The sequence below is a fragment of the Cyprinus carpio genome, chromosome B7, assembly GCF_018340385.1.
Source record: "Cyprinus carpio isolate SPL01 chromosome B7, ASM1834038v1, whole genome shotgun sequence".
Lineage (NCBI taxonomy): Eukaryota > Metazoa > Chordata > Actinopteri > Cypriniformes > Cyprinidae > Cyprinus > Cyprinus carpio.
Genome location: NC_056603.1, coordinates 16163652 through 16185274, shown reverse-complemented (window position 1 = coordinate 16185274; position 21623 = coordinate 16163652). Strand labels below are relative to the sequence as shown.

Genomic DNA, 21623 nt, shown 5'->3' with positions numbered 1-21623 from the left:
CACTATGTTGCATAAAACATCTGATTATTATTACTTTTCCAGCTCCTCTCAAGAAATGTCAGTCTTATCTACAGAATGAAACATCTGAACACCCTTTATTGAGTGTACAAGAGATAATAATATATTCTGCTTTTCTTAGGAGTCTGTAATAGCACATAACATCTCTGGATGATATCTGTTCACCAGCTTTTGCTAGCTTTACTTCTCTTATTTGAAATTACTTGATCCCTATACCAAACTATTCAAATATTTCAGTAGTTTTTCTATTTTTTTTTAAATAAATAATAATTATGCTCACCAAAACTGCATTTATCTGATTAAAAATACAGTATGAACACAAGTATTATAAATTAAAGGAACAAAAACATCTTAATGCAAAAGTCAAAACTGACACCATGACTTACAACACGGAACAATTCCGTTATAACTATACATGAATGATTAATACTCACCTACTGTGTTTGTAATATCAAAACAGAAAGTCTAGCTATAGCTTTGTCATTTTGTGATTCACCACTCATTTAGTCACTAATTACAAAATGAGTCTAAGCAATCACTGCAGCATTTTCAAAGGGCAATAATACCATAAAACATTAAAACAATTCTACGACTTTTAAGATTTGCCAGAATACTGATCAATTATTGTGAAATCCCTAAGCAGCATAGAGTTTTTTTGTTTTTTTTTTTCGTTTTACTATCAAATTTTGTAAACATATCGAAATTGTTCAAATGTGTGTCTCATGAGAACTAAAGGAGCTGAGAAGTTGCAATATAGATCAAAGTCTCATTCTGAAATTGCTTTCTTGGAAAAAAGCTAGCGTGTAAAGACATGTCAAAAAAACAATCAAGCTACAGCTTTGTGTCACTGCTAGATGGAGAGTCTTGAGTGCTTTATTTGCCTATGAGTTTTGAATAACTATAGAATATAACGGTCTTCAGTTGTTGCACAATATTTTAAGCGTGCCTTCATTACCTATTATGTGAAAACCTTTATGAAAAGCTGATCCCCTTCAATTAATAGTGTTTGCTTAGAACTTTATTACCTCATTTTCCCTAGCTATCATTTGATTATATGTGGAACATTTATAACAGTGAGTTTGAGAAACTCATAAAACTCCATTAACGTAATTTTTATGCAAGTAATGTTCCACATTATAAAAGCCTAATGGAATTAAATGCAGGACTTACATAAAGTCACATCAGCACTTTAACATCCATCTCCAACACCCTACATGAAAATGGAAGCTACTTAAATCTAATGTATCGTTTACATTAAGAACAGACAATGACTAGTGACCACGTACAATGCAGTGACTAAATGCACTACCGTTCAAAAGTCTGGGGTCTGTAAGAATTTTTTTTTTTTTTCCTCTAAGTAATACTTTTATTTAGCAAGGATGCATAAACTGATCAAAAGTGACAATATGAAAAAGGATTTCTATTATATATACATGCCGTTCTTTGACTCAGTTAAAAAAATAATAATCAGGAGCTCCCCTAAAATATTAAGCAACACAACTATTTTTAATGATTATTTAATGATGAAATATTTTTTGAGCTTCAAATCAGCATATTAGATTCTATACCACTTAAGACTGGAGTAATGGCTGCTGAAAATTCAGCTTTGCCATCACAATTACATTTTAGATTAAAATAGTAATTTATTTTAAATGATAATAATATTTCACATTGTTATAGTTTTTATTGCACTTATTTATTGTTTATATTCACTTGAAAATGAATGTGCGTTCTTATAAGGCCAAATCTACTCAGGGCAAGGCCACATCCTTAACGCCTTTGTCATTAATATTATTATACACTACACAAACATGAAAGTTATGACTGACCACAAGTCTTATGAGCCCAAGTCATCTAAGAGGCAGGAGACCATAACAAAATTCTTAAAATTCCAGAAGGTTTTCTTCAAGAGAACACATCCTTTGTTGTGTTAACTGTGGTTAGAAGGCAGGACTGTTCTTGACTACTTACAAACGATTTTTCCAATTCATAAAAAAGGGTTGTTGTAACACTTTTTCGTTAACAAGAGAATACAAACGCTTTTGTGATATATGGTGTGCAATGTTTAATGAAACAGAATACAGATCAACAGGGTCAATTCCTTTTAGAGCAGTTAGGAAGAATCGTGTTGGTAGAAAATGTCAAAATGATCTCTTTAGACATAGTTTAAAGAGCTTAGATCTTGGCCACAGAGCTCTGCATGTGTACGGTAGTCTGGACAGACACAAAAGAAGCACTAGAAAAAAAAAGACAAGACATAGGAGTAACTATAGCACGTTTTAGTCAAATCTCGCCCTTTCACTCATTGGCCATTGGTCTCTGAAATTTATGCGCCGGTCCTCTTCTGAGACAGGTTGATTTTGTCACCCAGACTCAAAGCCATACCCTATTAAAAAACAAAGAGGAATTATCAATCATGCAGTAACAAACTACACATGCAAATTCAAGAACTGACTGTTGTAAAAAAAAATTATGACTTTGTAACTGACCATTAAAATATACAAAGAACTATACATAAGTCAAAATCACCTGGCTTTTGGCTCGGATGCGAATATGGCCATTGACTGGGGCATCAGGTCCCATGTGGATTGGCTTTTCAATGCTGACGTTTGCAAGGGCATCCTCCCCAAATATAGAGCGGGCATATAGATTTGCTGCCATAAAGCCACAGATGCCAGACAGGGCCTGAGTTACAAAAGCAAAACATGAGATATGAATGCAATCACATTATAATGTCACAGAGGCATTTACTGTTCTCTTCGAGTGGGTACTGTACCTTCTCTGGGGTCAAGCACTTCATGTTGGTAGAATTAAGAATGTGTTGAAGGTATTCGTTCAGATCTATGATATTAGTGTTGACGGTAACCTGTGTGGAAACAAAACAGAACAAACTCCAGACATTCCCTCTCACAAAATGGAAATTAACAGCCATTTTCTGCTAAAAGAAATGACCAGCCACCTTATTTTCCCACTCAAATTCAGCCCACATCTGTCTGAACTCAGCATCTGTGCAGGAGGCCGGCTGAATATAGTCCATGATATCAATGTGAATATCGCTGAGGACTACGCAGTTCCTGTCACTGGCTGCTCCTGATACATCATATACTGCAAAACATAACAAAAGTGATTCCAGGTCCCTCCTCAACAACAAAAATTGGTACAGGTATTATTAAGGACAGCTACACAGGGTCCACAAACCTATGTTTCCAAATATGATGCCATTCTCTGTGGAAGCCACTTTCACATTGGCTTTTATGTTGGCAAAGTCGTGAGGAGCCAATGTAAGAGGAGATGGTTTCTCAACCAATTTAAGATCACCTGGAGATTGAAGAACATGTTCAGCAAAACATGCACCAAACACATACAATACAAGTTTCTTTAAGGATCAATGGAACAACTTGTACCAAGTGTCGCCAGCTCCAGGGTGCAGTTCTGTAGGGTGTCGCTAGTCTGATTAACAACCAGGACATCCAGGACAATGTCATACTGATTGACATGGACATAAGCTTCTGCGTACACTGGATCTGAGAAACCAGTTAATTGGGTGACCTGGAAGAAAACATCAGACAGCTCAGACCAGGACAATGGCTTTCAACCAGGTGGCCGAGGGCCAACAGGGGCCTTAAGATAACTTAAAATTACTTAAAATAAGAAAAGTCAAGCTAAAAAGAAAAATAATAATAAAAATAAGCTAAAAATTCATATTTGTTTATTTTAACTTTATTTATTTATTTATTTTTAAACAGGGTTCTTACAGCTCTTAAGGAAGGTAGACTAAGTTTAAAATGGATAATTCTAGACCTGGAGAAGCCATATAAATTTATTTGTTAAAGAATATATTCTATATATAAAAATATATATATAAAATAATAATTTTGAAGAACATTTAGCTCTTAAATCTTTCAAAATTTTATTATTTAAAAAAAAAAAAAAAAAAAAAAGTAATTACATCTATAAGGGAAGAGGGCCTTCAATTATTGTTGAAGACAAAGGGGGGCCTTAGAGTCAAAAAGATTGAGAACCACTGGTCATGGTTATCTAACTGATAAACAAATGCACAAAAATTAAAAAGACCAGAAGCTCACATTTCAAATGAGGATGATGAGTTTGTAAGATGCTAGAAATGGGTGGAAAATTCAGACTCCTGCTTGATGTGAGGCATTAACAATTTCCATCAGTTGAACCAACATGCCCTCTGGTGGTCAAAGATGACAAACTACAAGCAACCTTTCCAATCAGTCGTCATCATCATAAAAATATGGCTTGTACAGATTCAAACATATCCATATAAAATCTTCCAAAAACCTTATTAAGTTTGGAGGCCAGAGGGTCTGCGGCTTCTTTCCTCTGAGTGTTGCCCATAGCAGCCAGCAGACTGAGCTGGAATTGATCCTCTTTGGATGTCATCTCATTCTTAGCGGTCAGCTGCATGAAGGAGATCGGATCATCTGCCTGAACCAATACATTGCGCTTCTCCGACTCTTTCTGAGGGGGAAAAAACAAAACAAATAACACCACAATTAAATATAATGGTCACAAATAAATGAGCAACGATCATCTTTTAATCTGTAAGACAAGATCTGACAATATGTTTGTCTATATCTTCATATGGATATAACAATACTATAATCATATTATTAGGTTTCTGATTTCACTAACTACCAGGAATGACCGCGCTTACCTTCTGAGACAGTTTCTCCTCCTCCAGTCTGACAGCGAGCATATGGGACAGAGATCTGCGGCATTCCTTGTTAAAGATGTCATTCATGAGGGGCGAGCACTCGGACAGGACCTTGAGGCATAGTGAGATCCGGTCCACATCGTCATCTGTGATGGGCTTCTTGGGTAGAGATGACTTGCCAAGATGGAGCACAGTGGCCATGATCAGCATAGCCTCTGCAACAAATGACTAAAGGCAGGAAAATAACATTTATTCCACCATAAATGGACACATGAATAATTAGAGTTTAGTCACATTTTTTTTAAATGAACTTACATTTTGCCTTTTTTTGTCCTCGGCAAGAGCAACGTAGCGCAAGGCCACTTTGGTGAGGGTGGTGGCCAATGAGGCAGCAACGTAAAAGTCTCCATCCATCAGGAAACCCCTCAGAGGAGGCCTACAGAATAAAGGGATCATTTAGAAATGTAATATGGAGGATAATCTCCATAATGTATCAATAAGGGGGATAATCACCTATCCTCTTCTTTTTTGGATGGTCTGGAGGTGCTCAGGGCACTCTGAGTGACGTAAGTGCCCATTTCTGTCACCAGCTTAGGAGCTGGAGCTGCAGTGACCTCCTCCTCTGGTTTCACCTCTCCAGCCTCCTTTTTCAACTCATTTTCCACAATAGGGATCTGAATTAAAAAAAATGTTTTTTTAAAACAAATGTTTGAGAGCTCTGTAAGGTGCAGTAACATTAATAAAGAATGCTTATCACATTTTTGTAGATTTCAGAACACTTCAGTTGTTTTATGTGTACTGTACAATACTCTGCACTTTTCTGCAAACCTGCATATTACTAATATATATATATATATATATATATATATATATATATATATATATATATATATATATATATATATATATATATATATAATTAGTAGAAGAAATAGTTACATTCAGGGCTCCCACACTTTGACAAATTCATTTTTAGTTTTTGAAAAAGAATTTTACAGTGATCACACTCAAAATAATAGTTCCTAGCCAAAGAAAGTTTTTCTCACTTTTATACTGACTACAGAACTGTCCATGATCTATTAAGATATCATTAATTTTCAAGAATTTTCCAGGCCTGGAAACCACATTTGTGAAATTTCCAGATATTTACAGAAACATGGGAACCATCATTTTTATTTTCCAATACAACACTATTTAACCCTAAAGCCATTGACTCTTAATATGTTTTAATTTGGTGCTTGTTCCATACAGGTGTTAATGATGAGCCCTGAATTTAACAAAGCACTATGAACTGCTGCCCTACAGACCTCTCCCAAAGATCTGCGGACTTCTGTCATGACACTCTGGATGTCTTCTTTAGTGCTGCAATATTCACCCAAAATCCACAGAGCACCTCTGTAAATCCTGCAACAGAAAAGTCCTTGTTTAAAATCACTGCAATGCATCATGATCCCTTTTATAACCCCAATCAAATCAAAGTACTATTAAGCAGTCCAGAATAATAGACCAATTAATATTTAATACAGATGATTTACGTAATTGGATTTATCAAACTTCTAATGAAGCAGTTAAGCAGCATTTCTTACTTGACAGTCTTGATAGCATGAAAGACCTCTAGCATCTTCTCAATGATGAGAGGTCTGAGGTTGTCAAACCTCTGAATCGCCTCACGCACAAACTCCAGCACGTCGGCTGCGGCCGCCTCGTTAGTGTCACTCAGGAACTCCATCAGCTGTGGCCACACATAAAACACAAATCGTACATTTAAGAGCAAAGATGAGAACAGTGAGTTTAGATGAGAACATCTAAAAGGACTAGACGTATTAACAGCAAATGTTCAATGAACCAGCTTTCTGGTGAAGTGTGTAACTTCAAGTTTGTTGCTAGAAATAAATGTTTTGAAATAGCTGAAATGCATAAAAAGCACCACAACCACAACAATTGAGATCCTGCCATGTCAGGGAAGCGCACGCTACAGGAGTGGAGAGTGCGAACAAGCAGCTGCCTGTACTTGTCTGTGTCCTCATGCTCGGTCACATTGTTGGTTTTGATGACTTCTTTCTTTAGCACTATAACCAGCTGCAAAAAAAGAACAATTCAGGTCCTTTGCTTGAATCTGAAAGATTGTTTGACATTAAATAGTAATTATTTACCACTGCATGAAAAACTTTTATTTTGTTTAGTTTTTGTATACATAGAATGACAATAAACAGGGAATCCTGGATGTCAAGCTTTAAAAAAAAAAAAAACACTAGAAAATGGCACATAAATCAGTGATCACATTAGACTTTAAAAAAAAAAATGCTAAATTTCTTCACAGTTGAGATATGACATCATGGTCTGTGGCACCTTTTATTTCAAACTTAAATATAACAAACAGAAGTTTCCTGAAGTTTGGAATGTATAAAAATGTGAAACTTCTTTGCATGAGCTTGAGTTTCCGGTCTTCCACATTTGCATGCATATGAATGGAAGTCCACAGGACTAAATGTGCAGATGGACTACTTTTATAGTGCCTTTTTGGCCGTTTAAAGTCCCTGTAAATGTCCCCATGTCCCCTTTATTACGTGGAAAAGAGATGAAAATACATTTTTCGACATTTTTTCTTTTGTGTTCCCCTTAAAAAAGAGCATATCATAAAGGTTTGTAACAACATGAAAAAATTATGATAATGTTCATTTTTTGGGTGAACAATCCTTTAAAATGGAAGGTATTGATACACACCTCTTCTACATTGCGGGATGACACCAGGTCCAGGGCCAGCTGTAGGGTCTTCTTGCGAACCTCAAGATCAGGAGTGGTCAAAACCCTCAGAATATCCATCACAAGGTCCTATGTATAAGACACAGCAACAAGCTTACTGCTAGGTTTCATTTGTGGATAGGGATGTAATTATTCACTCAAGTCACGATTCGAAAAACAGAATGACTTTTGAATGACTTCAGTTTTGTGAAACTATGCATGAAAAATATCAGCATGAAACAGAAACATCAGAAGAGCTGAATGAGAAGCAGATTCACTCTCTGCCAGCAGGTGGCGCTTAAAGCATTTCCTTGGTTTTCACTGTAAGCAAAGCAGTGCTGCACTTATGAACTCTAATATGCATTATACAGAGGCAAGATGAAAAGAAAAAATACCATCTTATTTTTTCTTAAGACCATACGTTCCCCTCAGACATACATTCATATAAACTCCTACCCCTAATTGAATCGCGATTCGTTTAGCATCTCAACCGATTTGAATCGTTACTTATTTGAATCGATTTTCAACCGGCTCACGGTTAGTCGTTACATCCCTATTTGTGGAATGAATGTCTCTGATGCACTCATGTGTACCTGCAGCACACGCTCATGTGTAGGATGTTCCTTCAGCTCGATCAGTCGGTCCAGAACAATGAGCTTAACGTTGTTGTCACTCTCTTTAATGATCAGATCAATGTAGCACTGAGCAGCAGCCTGAAACACAACAAGAACATGCAAACAATGCCATTCAACTTCCATTTACCACCATGCAGAAAAAGTACATGAGAACAACAGTGGAGATAGATGCTGTACCTTGATGGCAGTGGGAGCGCTGGACAGAGTAACCAGAGTTCCAGCTGCTTCATATTTTACAGCTGGACTGGAAGACTGCAGCAGGTTGTAAATACAACGGATGAAACGAGCTCTCTCTGAGGGGTTGGCATGGCAGACCTAAACAAATTTAAGAATGTAAAATAGACACTGAGAATGCATTTAAGACCATCCGGCAGTATGCAGTGTGCGTAAAGAAGAGCTTAGAATTTGATTGAACAAGAGGGAGAAGAAAATGTGCTGTTGATGACAGCATTTCTGTAATGAAATAGTACATCCAAAAAAGAAACTAATGATTTGACGTTGGCTACAAGATAAAATAGCAAAAAACTTTGTGTACTTGGACCACTTTCATGGTTCTTATATGTCCTTTAAGGGGCTTTATAGCCCTAAACTAAAAACTGTTTTTTCAAAAATAAAATAAAATATATACTATTAATATATATATTAATAATAATAATAAAAATAATAATAATAAAATAAAAAAGTTCCAACTTCCAACAAATAAGAAATACCCATAAACATGTTTTTTAAAAAGCCTTTATTTTCTATATTTTATAAAACTAAATTGTGAAATTAATGGGCATTTAGTGTTGTGAAGTTCCACCCCTACAGTACAAAATGTAGGGATAAAGTGGTGAAAGTTGTGTGTAAATGAAGTTATCTGACTGTTTAAACAATGTAATAAATTTTCACATCCAAGCATTTATTTTATTTTATTTATATGTGTGTGTGTGAGAAAGTGACGTGACATACAGCCAAGTATGGTGACCCATACTCAGAATTCGTGCTCTGCATTTAACCCATCCAAAGTGCACACACAATGCACACACCGTGAACACACACCTGGAGCAGTGGGCAGCGGCACCCAGGGAGCAGTTAGGGGTTCGGTGCCTTGCTTAATTAGGCCACGACTTCCCCATATGCATGTATGTACGTATGTATGCATGTATGTATGTAAGCCCAAAGTATACTCTGGGCATAAGCCTTGTCAAAGCCTTTCCCATCACTAGACATATAGATGTAAAATAAAAAATAAAAAACTGATGTCAAATACTTGCTTTGTAAATAGATGTTCCAAACCTACTAAGAATTGTGTCAGCTAGCTGGTGTCATTTTGTGTGACTACAAGCTGTGGCAGTTAATGTGCAAATAGTTTCCCAAAAAAACTGAGATCAAGTGTCAGCTACTGTTATGCATTGTTTTACCCATATTTAGTCAGAGTTATGTATTATTAAATTGGTTTATATTGAAGTTGCAGTTCTACTATGCTGGGTCTCTGAGGGTTAAACAAGAATCACTTGTGAAGATAGATAGTACTGTGAATAGTATTGTGAATAAACAACTCACCTTATAAATCAGTTCCACAATAACAAGCTGTAGAATGTCTCCGAAAGTATGCACCTGATCAATACAGGTGCTAAGGTAGTCCAAAGCTCTATCCTGCAATGATTATTAGAAGAACAGGTAGGTAGTTTCATGAGATTCACATTCTTGTACTTAAAAACAGAATTTCTAAAACTATAAGAAGACTTTGTACCTGATCTGCATGAATCAGCATCATAAAAGCATTTCTCTTGCAGCTTGCGTCTTTCTCATTTACGAGAAAATCATGAATTAACTCAGGGGCGTCTGGGATCAAATGCTCAAAGTTCCTAAAAAAATAAAATAAAATTATATAATAAAAACCATCTCTGATATTTGTTTCTTGCTTGTGAGTACAAAGATCCATCAACACACCTGTAGATAGTGTAGATGGCCAGGACTGCATTGCGGCGTACATAGCTGTGACGATGCTCCAGACAGGCACGGATCGCTGGCATGAGGGGCTCCAGCAGCTCAGATTCCTTCAGCTTGCACAGGAAGCGCAGGGTGGAGCCACGGATGAACTCATTGGGATGCTGGAGATCCTATGATGCAGAACACAGATGGCATTTTTGAACAAAGAAATACAACATACCTCTTTACAATAAACAATAAACATTAAGTTGCATATTTCTTGCCTACCTTCCTGTAGGCATCACAGACCAAGATCATCTCCTGAAGAAGTTTGCCATCAGGAGTAGTTTTGGGAACAATTTCCCAAAAAACTAGTAATAGTTTCTTAATTGTGTGGTCCTGAAGAGGCAGCACAAACCTAATAATGGTCATTAACAGGCCTGGAAGTTTCTCTCCATTCAGGATCATGATGATGACCTTTTTCAAAGCCTCTGTCTTGGCTTTGATTTCCCCCTTTTCTGTTTTGACAAAAATAAACGAGGAAAACTGTTACACACGTTTACTACCTTTTGAATATTTGGAGTCGGTAAAATAGTTTTAAGAATAAATTAGAAATTTTATTCAGTAAGGACACATTAAATTGTTCAAAACTGACAGCAAAGACTCGTAAAGCATTATAAAAGATTTCTATTTCAAATAAATGCTGTTCTTTTGAACTTTAAAAAAAATACAAAAAAATCCTGAAAAAAGACAGTTTCCACTAAACAGCAGTGCAAGTGTTTTCAACTGTGCTAAAACAAAATAATAAATGTTGCTGTGCACCAAATCAGCTTATTAGAATGATTTCTGAAGCTTATGTGAATCTGAAGACTGGAGCAATGGCTCATGACAATTCAGCTTCGCCATCACAAGAATAAATAACATTTTAAAATGTATTAATGTAGAAAATTAAATTGTAATAATACTTGATTATAATAATTATTTTACTGCATTTTGATCAAATATGTGCAACCATAGTGAACATGAGACTTTTTTCAAAAATCTTACCAACCCCTAGGGCTGGGCGATATATTTAACGATATAATCATGCGCATCTAGTCAGTAAAGCCGGTTCCCTGATTAGCGCTAAATCGCCATCACCTGCTTTCAAATGGAGCGGCATTTAATAGACAGAGCCGTAGATCACTGACAAGGTACGCAATATCGCGTTCATTATCAAAGACGATTCATCTGGGATAATGAACGCGATATTGCGTACCTTGTCAGTGAACTACGGCTCTGTCTATTAAATGCCGGTCCATTTGAAAGCAGGTGATGGCGATTTAGCGCTAATCAGGGAACCGGCTTTACTGACTAGATGCTCATGATTATATCGTTAGATATCGCCCAGCCCTACCAACCCCAAACTTTTAAAATGGCATGCATTGCACGTTAATATAAATTGAAATGTAATAAATGTAATTTTATTTAATAAACTACTCCACATGAACATTACCTAAATCAGTTTTCAAGCTGACTTCGGACGGTGGTTCCGAGTCATTGGTGACATTGATGAGTGTGTAACACACATTCTCCGCGGCTGTCATGATGTCAGCTCTTTCTCTTCAAGAGACTCCACTCAGAATGAATGAGTTTTCCTGAAACACAGGCTGCAACACATCACTAAAAGTTCAAATGAATAGTCAATTATATGATAATGTGACAACTCTCTCGGTACAGTAGTCAACATCTGAAGTGGATCAAAACAGTTCATTAAATTTGTCCTTATACAAGAACACATTTTGGTTTTAGGACAACTTTGATGAAAGGTTTTGATCCACTTCAGATGTTGACTACTACTGTATTGTTTGGTAGTTTTCTGTTCATGCGTATGCATAAAGTGACCAGACCACTAGCTCAAAGCACTACATAAATTGTTAGTTTTCATAACTAAAACCTTGTTATCATTAAAAACACAGGTCGCACCTTTAAATGATTGCCATACCCACGCACCTTGTATTTACGTGTCATTCCAAAGCACTTCAAAGAACACCATGGAACTTCCACAGTATATGTATTACTACGTGAATTTTAGGTGATTTCATGGTAAACTCTGTTAACAAGAATTTTTATATCAGTATCCCGTCAGAAGTCTCAAGGTCTGCGGCCGCACAGGAGTCACTGAAGTAGCAGCTAACGTTTGTTTACCAGCCGTGGCAGAAGACCAATTTGCACCATGTTGTGCAGTTATTATAAATAACAGCGTATTAATATCACCACTGCTGTTTAATAACACATCTTGATAACGGACTTAAGGTTATAGAGTTATATTATTGATTGCGTGATCATTCGACATCACTGCTACAGTAACAGCTAGCACGCTAACAGTTTGCGACCAAACCTAACACAAACCACCAGCTCTTCCGTGCTCGAAGCAGCTCAAAGTAACAATGAATCTGTCTTTTATTTATGTGCTCTTTTGTAAAGCTGCCAATTTATTACCTTTCAAACAGGTATTAGGTCTCTCTCCTCTTCTGTGTGCGCATCCGTGTCTAAAGAAATTCTGATCCTTCCGAGTGACGTGGAACCTGGCTGACTTGGCCACATCAATACTACAGCGAGCCGGAAGGATCAAACCACATGTCGCGTTACGCAAACGCGAAAGTTTGTTGCAGAGTAGACTGGAGTTGTGTATGTGTTTGTGATTATGTTGTGCTTGTTTATACTGGAATATTACACTTAAATTTCCCTGTGGTTTGTTTGCCAACCGGTTTAAAACACCAAAAGAAGAAGAAGAAGAAGAAGAAGAAGAAGAAGAAGAAATTTCCACGTGTTAGTCAAGATGTATAAGGAAAAATAACCCAATCTATTTGTATATTTATTGGTGTGAAAATAGGTTTTTCTAGTTAATCAAAACTAAAACCATAAAATTATATATATATATAATAATTAAGCTAGTTGTAGCTAGTTTTTGTTACCTTATCTTGGCGTACTAAAATAACTGAAATAAAAAATGCTAAAAACTATAGACATATTTAAAATGACTATACCTTTAACTAAAATTGAAACAAAAATGGAAAATAGAAATATTTTTTACAATTGGAATAATATTGTACTATTGAATGTTATATATTATATTCATAATTACAATGCAACATTTTTGAGAAAATTCATATAAATAGTGAATTTAATACAATTTAAGGAGGTTTAAAGAAGAATTTCTTGTATTTTTCTAATACCCATATACCTCTGTTATATGTAATAAATGTATTTATATTTATAATATAATATAATTTATAGCTTATATTTTATTAAAGTACACTGTAAGAATAATATCTGTGGAAAAATGGAAAATGGTGCTGTAAAAATCAATAAAGACCTTCATACCCTCAAATTAACACAGTATTTTTTGACTTTTTTTAGAATGTAGCACATAAACATTTGTTTATGTAAATAATAGCATGGCCTCCTGCTAAACAGCTTTCTACCAGTTCCATAAATGCTTGGAAGATACATTAGTGTACATGATCCTCACATGAGAATGACTGGTGGTTTTATTGACTTGTCTACTCAACCACTTCACTTGTGCAGTTGGAATCATAGAAAAGCTCTTAAGATAGCTATGGGGATTGCTGCACAGATGTCAAGTAAATAAGGTCAATTTCAATGCATTATGGAACCAGCATTAGTCTCCAGCATTTGAGATCATAAATGAACCATAATGCGAGAACCACAATTTCAAACCAATTTTCCAGCCAAGTGCATAAATTGTTCTTGCTCGTCGATATGGAATAAATATATTACATTTTCATAAACTTCTATATCTGGATCTTTTTACAAATGTGAGTCATCTTAAGATCATTAAAAAAAAATTCTTTGTGTTCACGCTTCAAAGGAAAGACCACAACTTCGTTCAGAATACAGGTTCTTTTTACCTAAAGCATTGGCATTGGAGGGACTTTCCCTCTTTATAACATGTTTTTTAGGAAAGGGAAAAGGTGTTGACTGAGCAAAGACAAAAGGATCATGGGCCAATTTTATTTTCTACTTTATATTATTTGTCTTATAATCTCTAGATCAGTTAATAAAATAAACGCTTCAGTGTTATCACTGAATGTTACAAAAGTCCTCAAGTTGTAACCTTGAATTAAAATAATGCCCCCCAAAAATATGGTATATATAAATAATACTCCAACAAAATGTTCTTAAAGGTACTGCAGGGGTCTGTGGACAGATCTATTTGCAATAAGAGAGATTTCTCCTTAAAAATATATGAAGAGTTTATTTGTAAAAAGAGATAACTGTTTTTTTTTAAAGTCATGTTTTTTTATTGTTATCATGTTTTATTGTTAGTCAGCTGTATTTAAAAAAATATATATTTTTACTTAATCAAAATAACCCAACTGCAGTTTGATTGAGATTAATTAGAATGCACAGTGAAAAAACTTTGATTTTGCTTTTGTAGAGGACATTGTAAAGAATACAAATTTTACTGAGAAAATTAGCATAATGTAACAATGATGAGATAGTATAGGCTACAGTGTTATAAATAAAACACAATAATATTAGGGGGTTCCTCACCCGGTTAAGACTCAGGATCCCCATCACTGGTAGATAACAGTTGACAACTCAGCTATAGCATAGTTTAATGTCAATGTTAGTGACCTCTTGTGGTGCTTATGCAATGAAACCATAATGGCCTGTTGTCACATTGTTGCCAAAAACGTAGAAGATAGATAGTCAACACTAGCCTATTTACGTGACTGATTAGTGACTTAGCTCAATCATATGCTGCTACAATCGTAGATATAAGCAAACAATAAAGACAACGTATGTAGCCTACACACGACTCCAAAGTTTCTAATTATACACTTGCTCACACACACAAAGGAAGGATACACATATGCTGTTTAAGTCTTGTTATATATTTTCCACATATAGATAGTCTATACTTCAACATTCTTTAGTATTGTTCAAGCACCGCATTAAGGCTAGGAAAAAATGACTAGAAATGAAAGATACAGACATAAATTGAAGGCGGCGCGGTTTGCGTCTCTGTCTCTCGCGCTCTAGTCATTTTACAAATTGTCGCACCTAGACGGCGACATAGAGCTCGAGTCTGCTAAAAAACAACAACATTTCAGCCTCTTTTCCTCCTGGCCAAAATGCCTGAGCACGTTTGAGTGACCATGGAGCGCGTTTTGCCGTCATGTAGTGAAACGTTGACACGCGGAGGATTTATCTCGGAGCAATGAAAGTTTAAAGCGCACCGAAGGAGGACAACATGGCTGTGCAGGAGGAAGGAGAGGTTTTGCACAGTAAAATCAGACAGCACGATGGTGTTGTTGGCAATGCAAACAGCGGGGAGAGCTTCAGGAACGGCTATGTGAAGAGCTGCGTCACTCCGTTAAAACAAGACCATTCGAGGGGCTTTTTATTCAACGTCTGTAGGTTTTGCAATGAGGATATTCTCAAGTCCAAACTATTCCGCGGCTCGGCTCTCTACGTGGGAGCGCTGGCAGTCCTGGCGCTCTCCTGCTTCATTTCGAGGTGCTTTCAGAGTGGACACGGCGTCTCGGACCTGCGGACTTTCCTCTTTGATTTCTCCCAGTCCATCAGTCCTTTATTCAGCATCGGCTGCGCGTATTTCTTCCTCACCCTGTACCTGAGGCGGACGAAGAGGGAGAGCAGCAGATGTTGGCTTTTGTCCTTACCAGCATCATGCTACTTGGGGGATTTGATGGTCTTGCGCTTGTTGCAGTGGGGAGAGGAGCACCAGCAGATGCAAATGATGGGCAGGTTGCTGTTTGTGCTGGGCTGCGTGGGTCTGCTCACTCTCATCCCCACTCTCAAACTCAAACACAGCGTCCTGATCCTGGTCTTCGCCAGCCTGGTGTGGCTGCTGTCTTTCACCAGCCTCGGCTGTCTGTCTCCGTCCCTCAGGCCGGTGCTGGCGTGTACGGCGGGGGTCTCCGGCTCTTTGCTGGCGCTCTGTTTCGATCACTATTACCCACCGAGGGAGACGGCCAGCAGGATTCCTAACGCGGAGGAGAAAGTTCCCGTCATCAGACCCAGGAGAAGGTCCAGCTGTGTTTCTTTGGGAGAGACGTCCAGCAGTTATTATGGCAGTTGTAAGATGCCCCGCAGACCTTCTCTGCCCTGTATATCCAGAGAACAGGTAGGGGCTGTTCAGCAGTCGGTCAACTCAGTTACTGGTTGATACATGGCATCACATTCCTGAAATGCACTTTAAAACCCATCACAAATCATTATACTCCTGATACACACACTTCTGACACTCCAAAAGGCCACATACACTCATAAAAATAAAGGTTCTTTATTTGCATAGTTCCATCAAGAACTGTTAACATCCATGGAACTTTTCCATTCAACAAAACGTTATTTTTAGTGGGAAAAGGGTTAAAAATGTTCTGCACATTAAGAAAAATGGTTGTTTTAAGAACGCTTCACTGAAAGGTTCTTTGGGGAACCAAAAAACGGTTCTTCTATGGCATTTCTGTGAAAAACCCTTAATTTTTCTAGAGTGTACTCTAATGTTGGGCCAGTCACCTGTTGCCTAGTTCCCAAATTTATTTAGGTTTGATTGTTTCACTGTGATGGGGTGAGAACTTTTCTTTATATGCTAAACATTTCCGTTTAACTTTTTGGTATTTTAGAGTGAACACAGAGCATATTTCGGGATGTTTCAAATGGATCGAAATTGAATTTAGGCCTATGTGAAGTTTTGTGTTGTATCCCCTTTGTTGGTCCAGTCTGATACAGTTATATTTTAAAGGTGAATATGTGTCCTTTAAAATATTTTTGATCCTTTTTTTTTTTTTTATTTACAAGTTACAAAAACACATTTTATGAAATGTCTGTTTAGAAATATTTCCTTATTGCCTTTTCTCAGTGCTACAGGAAAACATTTACTTTTCACCCACGAGACGTTATCCAGTTTACAGCACTTCTCATAATGCTGCTCAGAATGGTGTGTTCGTCCTGAAGTGAAACAAAACTTACACTATTAATCATTGATTCAAACACTTGAAAAGTGGGCCACCGCTTGTCCCAGTGTCTGTACCGTAAATAGAGTATGTAAGGTTTGAAATGTTTTTCTTTGATTGGCTCTTCTTTTGCGTTCTAGTGTTAAGTGAAACGTTTTAACAAAAGTTTTTGGTTTATGTTATGTGTGTGTGAGATAATGGAAAATCAGCAGACTGTTTATTTAACTTTTTTAGGCACATGCGGTTTGTTATCTTTAAGTTGTATAAATATGGAAACTTTGTTAGTTCATTGAGTAGGATATGGTGCTTGCAGTTGTTTGATTTATTTATTTATTTTTACGTCAAACCCACATTGCCCAAAAAGTCATCCCCAGCCAAGGGTAAAGGGTCATGTTTAAACACTAAATTCAAGGTCATCAAACCTGTGCTTCAAAGTAAATATACTGACACACAGTGCTGGGTTTTCATGTAGTCATTCTGACTTGTTTCTGCACATACACAAAGGCAGCATTTTAGTAAATTACAAAAATATAATTTTAGTAAATTTGGAATTAGCTATGCATGTTTTCACACTAATTATAAAGAGTTTTGTTCCTTCTCTACTTGCTTGCACATAAGGCTATTCTCTTTGTGCTTCAAGTGATTTGAGTGTGCTTTGAATGAGTGCACTGTTCCAGTCACGCTCATGAATTGAGGTTTCAGTATGACCAGTTTCAGACGTTATTTTGACCTGTAAGCACCTGTTCTTACTGAGCAGAAGCATCAGTTCTCCCTCACATGGGATCTGTAAGGACACCTGGAAACAAAATATCAAGCTAGAAAGAAAGTAAATGGAATTTTGCTATATATGAACTCCATCTTGTCCTAGTTTGAATTGCGGCAGTTGGTGCTTATTGAGACAAATATATTTAAATTTTACTTTTGCATTTGACGTTGAAGTGATGAGAGCTTTCATAATGCATAAAACAACAAATAATTTTATCATCAATCCATTAAATATTTATGCCATTAATGCATTTTTTTTTTTTTTAAATGCAACCTACTTTGTATAATTTTATGCAATTAAATGTGTGCCCTCATCTTATCAAAAGGGAGCTGGAGAAGTTCACTTTGAAGTTGAATATTGAACACTGATGTCTATGTGTTTGCTCATTTTTATTTTTATTTTTATTGAAGTAGAGTTGTTGTACAGTGAATTTTCAGTGGGTGTTTTTGTGCAACTTTTTCTCAGTTTGAGTCATGATATGACATGAGAGACACAATTCTCTCATTCTGATTCTCTCTGACTGTTTTTGATAGTTAAGCTTTTTTCTTTTATTCATACTCTCACACAATCTGGTTTAGATAGACCTTGTGAACAGCTTTTTTTTTTTTCTCCCAAAGTGCTGCTTGGGCTTAATTTTAAGGAATGCATTATATTAGTATTAGTGTTCTCTAATTTAACATGGATATTATTATAAATAATAATAATATATGTTGTTATGACGTTTAGTAAAAATATACACAAGCTCTAGTAAATGTATTATACTCTGAGTGAAGCTGATCTGCCTAAAACAATATTTTTTGTGTACACAACAAAATTAGCTATTTATATATGATATATATCTGCATATATATATTACAAACGTTTTTATATTCTTTTTTTTCACATGCTCCTTGTAAAGACCTTGAAAGTTTGAGAGTGTAAGGTTATTATCAGTCATTATCAGTTGTGAAAAAACGTCATGGGCAATCTGAAGTAAACATAGGTTTAGCCTGCTTTGTTCTGCTGCTAAAATCATTGCTGTGTGAAAATATTGTACATTTATATATTCTTTTATGTTACTGGCACTATGTAGTTTTTCTTCCATGACAGGATCTTAATGTGTCCGCAAGTATTTTTTTTTTTTTTTTTTTGCATGTTGTTCTGGTCAGTGCTGTGTCTCACGTATGGCCTTATGACTTTTTCACTTGCACACAGTGAGAAACGGCTCCAGTCCTCTCTTCAAGCCACCTGTGATTCATTGCATTTTCAGCCCAATGTTCGTCACAGCCTGAGCTGTGTTTAGAACTGATGGCAGGATTATGGCGCTTTCAAGATGGACCACTATATGAGGTAGCCAAGCTGTTTGAGATGTTTATGTGGCTTGGATCTTTAAATCAGTTGATAATCATAACAAAGCCCAGTCACCTTTAACATAGCACATGGAGCGGTGATTATATTGTAGAGATGCTAGGGGCCGAGTAGCGAACAAGGTCTTGTTCCTTTTTGTGTGTTTTTTTTCTTCCATAGAAGTTGAGCTAAAAGTAATGCAGTTAGGTGGAATTAGGTTTGTTTTATACATAATCATATATATTAGAGTTATAATTCAATTTAGCCCCTCGAGTTATGACCATAACATACATACATACACACACACAATATATATATATATATATATATATATATATATATATATATATATATATATATATATATACAAATACAAAAAGAAGTAGTTATTTGCAGATAAGGTGAAGTTTTTGTTGTTTTATTGGATCACGGATTGGAAAAAATCTGTTTTTGTTAAGGCCAAAAAAAGTACTGGTTTATCAGAATGTATTGCATAATACATTTCTATTTAAAATTCTATTTCAAAAATCCAGAAAAACACATAATTAATTTGTACTGTATATAACATTCTTTTTTCTGTTGATGCATATTTAGACTTTTAGTCAAGAAACGTCTTTAATTTTATCACCTAAGGTAGCTAGAAATACAAGGCATTACTAAACTATGAATAAGTTTGAGCAGTTGCAACCAGAATGCAAATAAGCGTGCATGTTTTTATTTTAACATTTCAAACTGATGATTTATTATATATTGTTTATTGAATGTGATCATTCAGGGCATGGTGAAAGAAAAGCTGAGCAATTGAAGAAAATGCAGAATGAATTGCACAGAGAAACCCAACATGACCAGCCAATTGTGTCGCATAATCTGTTTGCACTTTAACCACATTGTAAGCTGGTCAGTTACGTTACATGTCGCAATACAGTTCATAACAACCGTAATGCTTACAGCCTTGAATTAATATGTGCGTGCGTAGATCAACATCAAGCAAAAACCATCATGAGCAGCATCACTGGTGTAGTCGGTTATTGGTCAGTTGTGGCACAGAGCAGCTAAGCTGGATATTTCACTGTTGTCCATGGTAACATATGGGTGCTGCTTTCATGTTTTGTCACTTTGTGGACTCTTGTTTTTCATGTCAACTCAAGTTAGTTGGTGCCATGTAGTGTCTCAAAGCACTATCTCCGACTACTGAATCTTATATTTTCAATATAAATATTCTCTGACAAAAACACATGCTAGTCCCAAAAGAGACACAAAGGAAATATTTAGCTCTTCAAATTTGATATTGTTGCTATATGGTTGTATTGTAATTTAGCCAGGCTGAATGTTAATGCAAGATAATCTACAAGGTAAATAAAAATATTTAATCAGCATTTGATGCCAACATATTTATTTATTTATTTATTTATTTAATAAGGTGTGATACGAGACCCCCTCTGCTTCAGGGTCCTGATCACACTAGCAGGGTTTTTCTTGTGATAATGACTGGCTGACTCTACATTTGGTGACAAAGTGTAGTAAATGTACTGCCTGAGGTTAGGACTGTAAAATTGATTAATTGCGATTAATTGCTTCCAATATAAAAGTATGTTTACATACATAGATACATATATATATGTGTGTGCACATGCTTACTTTTATGTTAGAAGCGAATCATTGATTTTACAGCCCTACTAATAATAATAAAGTCTAATTGTTGTATGACGGCAAAATTATATGTAAACTGATGAACAGCGCTGACATTTGCTGTTGAAAAAGGGTACTGCATTATTAAAGTAAAAAAAAAAGAATATTTACATGCTGTGCCATAATTGATGACAATTGATCACATATTATAAAATATATCATTATTTTTAAAATATCAGTTTAAAAAATATCAAATATCACAATACATTTTTTTCTGTAGAAAACACTTGTGTTATTTAGTTTTTCGTTGCTATCAGAATGATTGGAATGTAGCTTGGCCATTTGCTATTAGTGGCTCATGTTGATATGGAAGCTGTGAAGCTGGCAGTTGTTGTTTGTCTCTGGGGTGTTTTGCCATATGGGTTTGTAGAGAGTTTTGGGTATTTCGTGATGTTCGTGACCTCATGAAAGCGAAGAGAATGAGAACAATCACTACTTGGCTCATAGCTATTTTCAGTTTTGCCAGCTTCTGGGAGGTTTAATATATTGTGTTTAGGTAAGGTTTCAGCTAATCTTTTTCAACACGTCAACAATAAGCGAGGGCCCAGAAGGTTTAGATGTACATAAGTAATGCTGAAGTCACGAAAGGTTAAAATGCTGTCACATGGGCCTGCATCTTTCAAACTCTACAGACTGACCAATGTTTATTTGATGAAATACAGTTTGTTTAACAGCTTACTGCTGATTGTGACACTGTTTCCATTATAGTGCACTCTGCTGAGAAACCGCTGTTCTTGGTCATGCTGTTGTTTTATTGAAATTGGAAATTTATAGGAATTTCACAGGGAGTATTTTATATTCAAATCATTGCAGTGGTATGAATAAAAAACTGACCAAAACATTGCATTGTTTTCTTAGGGAATAGG

General features: G+C 36.1%; 2 protein-coding genes across 2 annotated transcripts in view; one reads left to right on the top strand and one right to left on the bottom strand.

Moving 5' to 3' along the window:
* Nucleotides 1-2063: 2063 nt before the first annotated feature.
* copb1 (COPI coat complex subunit beta 1) lies at nt 2064-12628 on the bottom strand. The gene is made up of 22 exons (XM_042727537.1): nt 12472-12628; nt 11486-11627; nt 10279-10508; nt 10012-10181; nt 9812-9926; nt 9622-9714; nt 8254-8391; nt 8035-8154; nt 7424-7531; nt 6645-6778; nt 6286-6444; nt 6007-6103; nt 5213-5373; nt 5015-5135; nt 4700-4927; nt 4324-4503; nt 3423-3567; nt 3217-3336; nt 2978-3123; nt 2795-2884; nt 2548-2703; nt 2064-2404 (listed from the first exon to the last, which is right to left on the bottom strand). The coding sequence occupies exons 2-22, from the start codon at nt 11574-11576 to the stop codon at nt 2345-2347; spliced, it is 2862 nt and encodes a 953-aa protein (XP_042583471.1). The 5' UTR covers nt 11577-11627; nt 12472-12628; the 3' UTR covers nt 2064-2344.
* A 1944-nt stretch (nt 12629-14572) lies between these two features.
* Nucleotides 14573-21623, top strand: part of LOC109094294 (cGMP-inhibited 3',5'-cyclic phosphodiesterase B-like) — a 47940-nt gene continuing 40889 nt past the window's right edge. The window contains exon 1 of the mRNA XM_042727534.1: nt 14573-16147. Coding sequence (XP_042583468.1) covers nt 15254-16147 — 894 coding nt within the window. The 5' untranslated portion in view covers nt 14573-15253. The remainder of the gene's footprint in view (nt 16148-21623) is intronic.

Coding starts and splice junctions, on each gene's coding strand:
- copb1 (XM_042727537.1), bottom strand. CDS start 11,576: ATGACAGCCGCGGAGAATGTGTGTTACACACTCATCAATGTCACCAAT. Junction 3,568..4,323: donor TGGCCTCCAAACTTAATAAG/GTTTTTGGAAGA, acceptor GTTTTCTTCCAG/GTCACCCAATTAACTGGTTT. Junction 3,124..3,216: donor CATCATATTTGGAAACATAG/GTTTGTGGACCC, acceptor TATGTTTTGCAG/TATATGATGTATCAGGAGCA.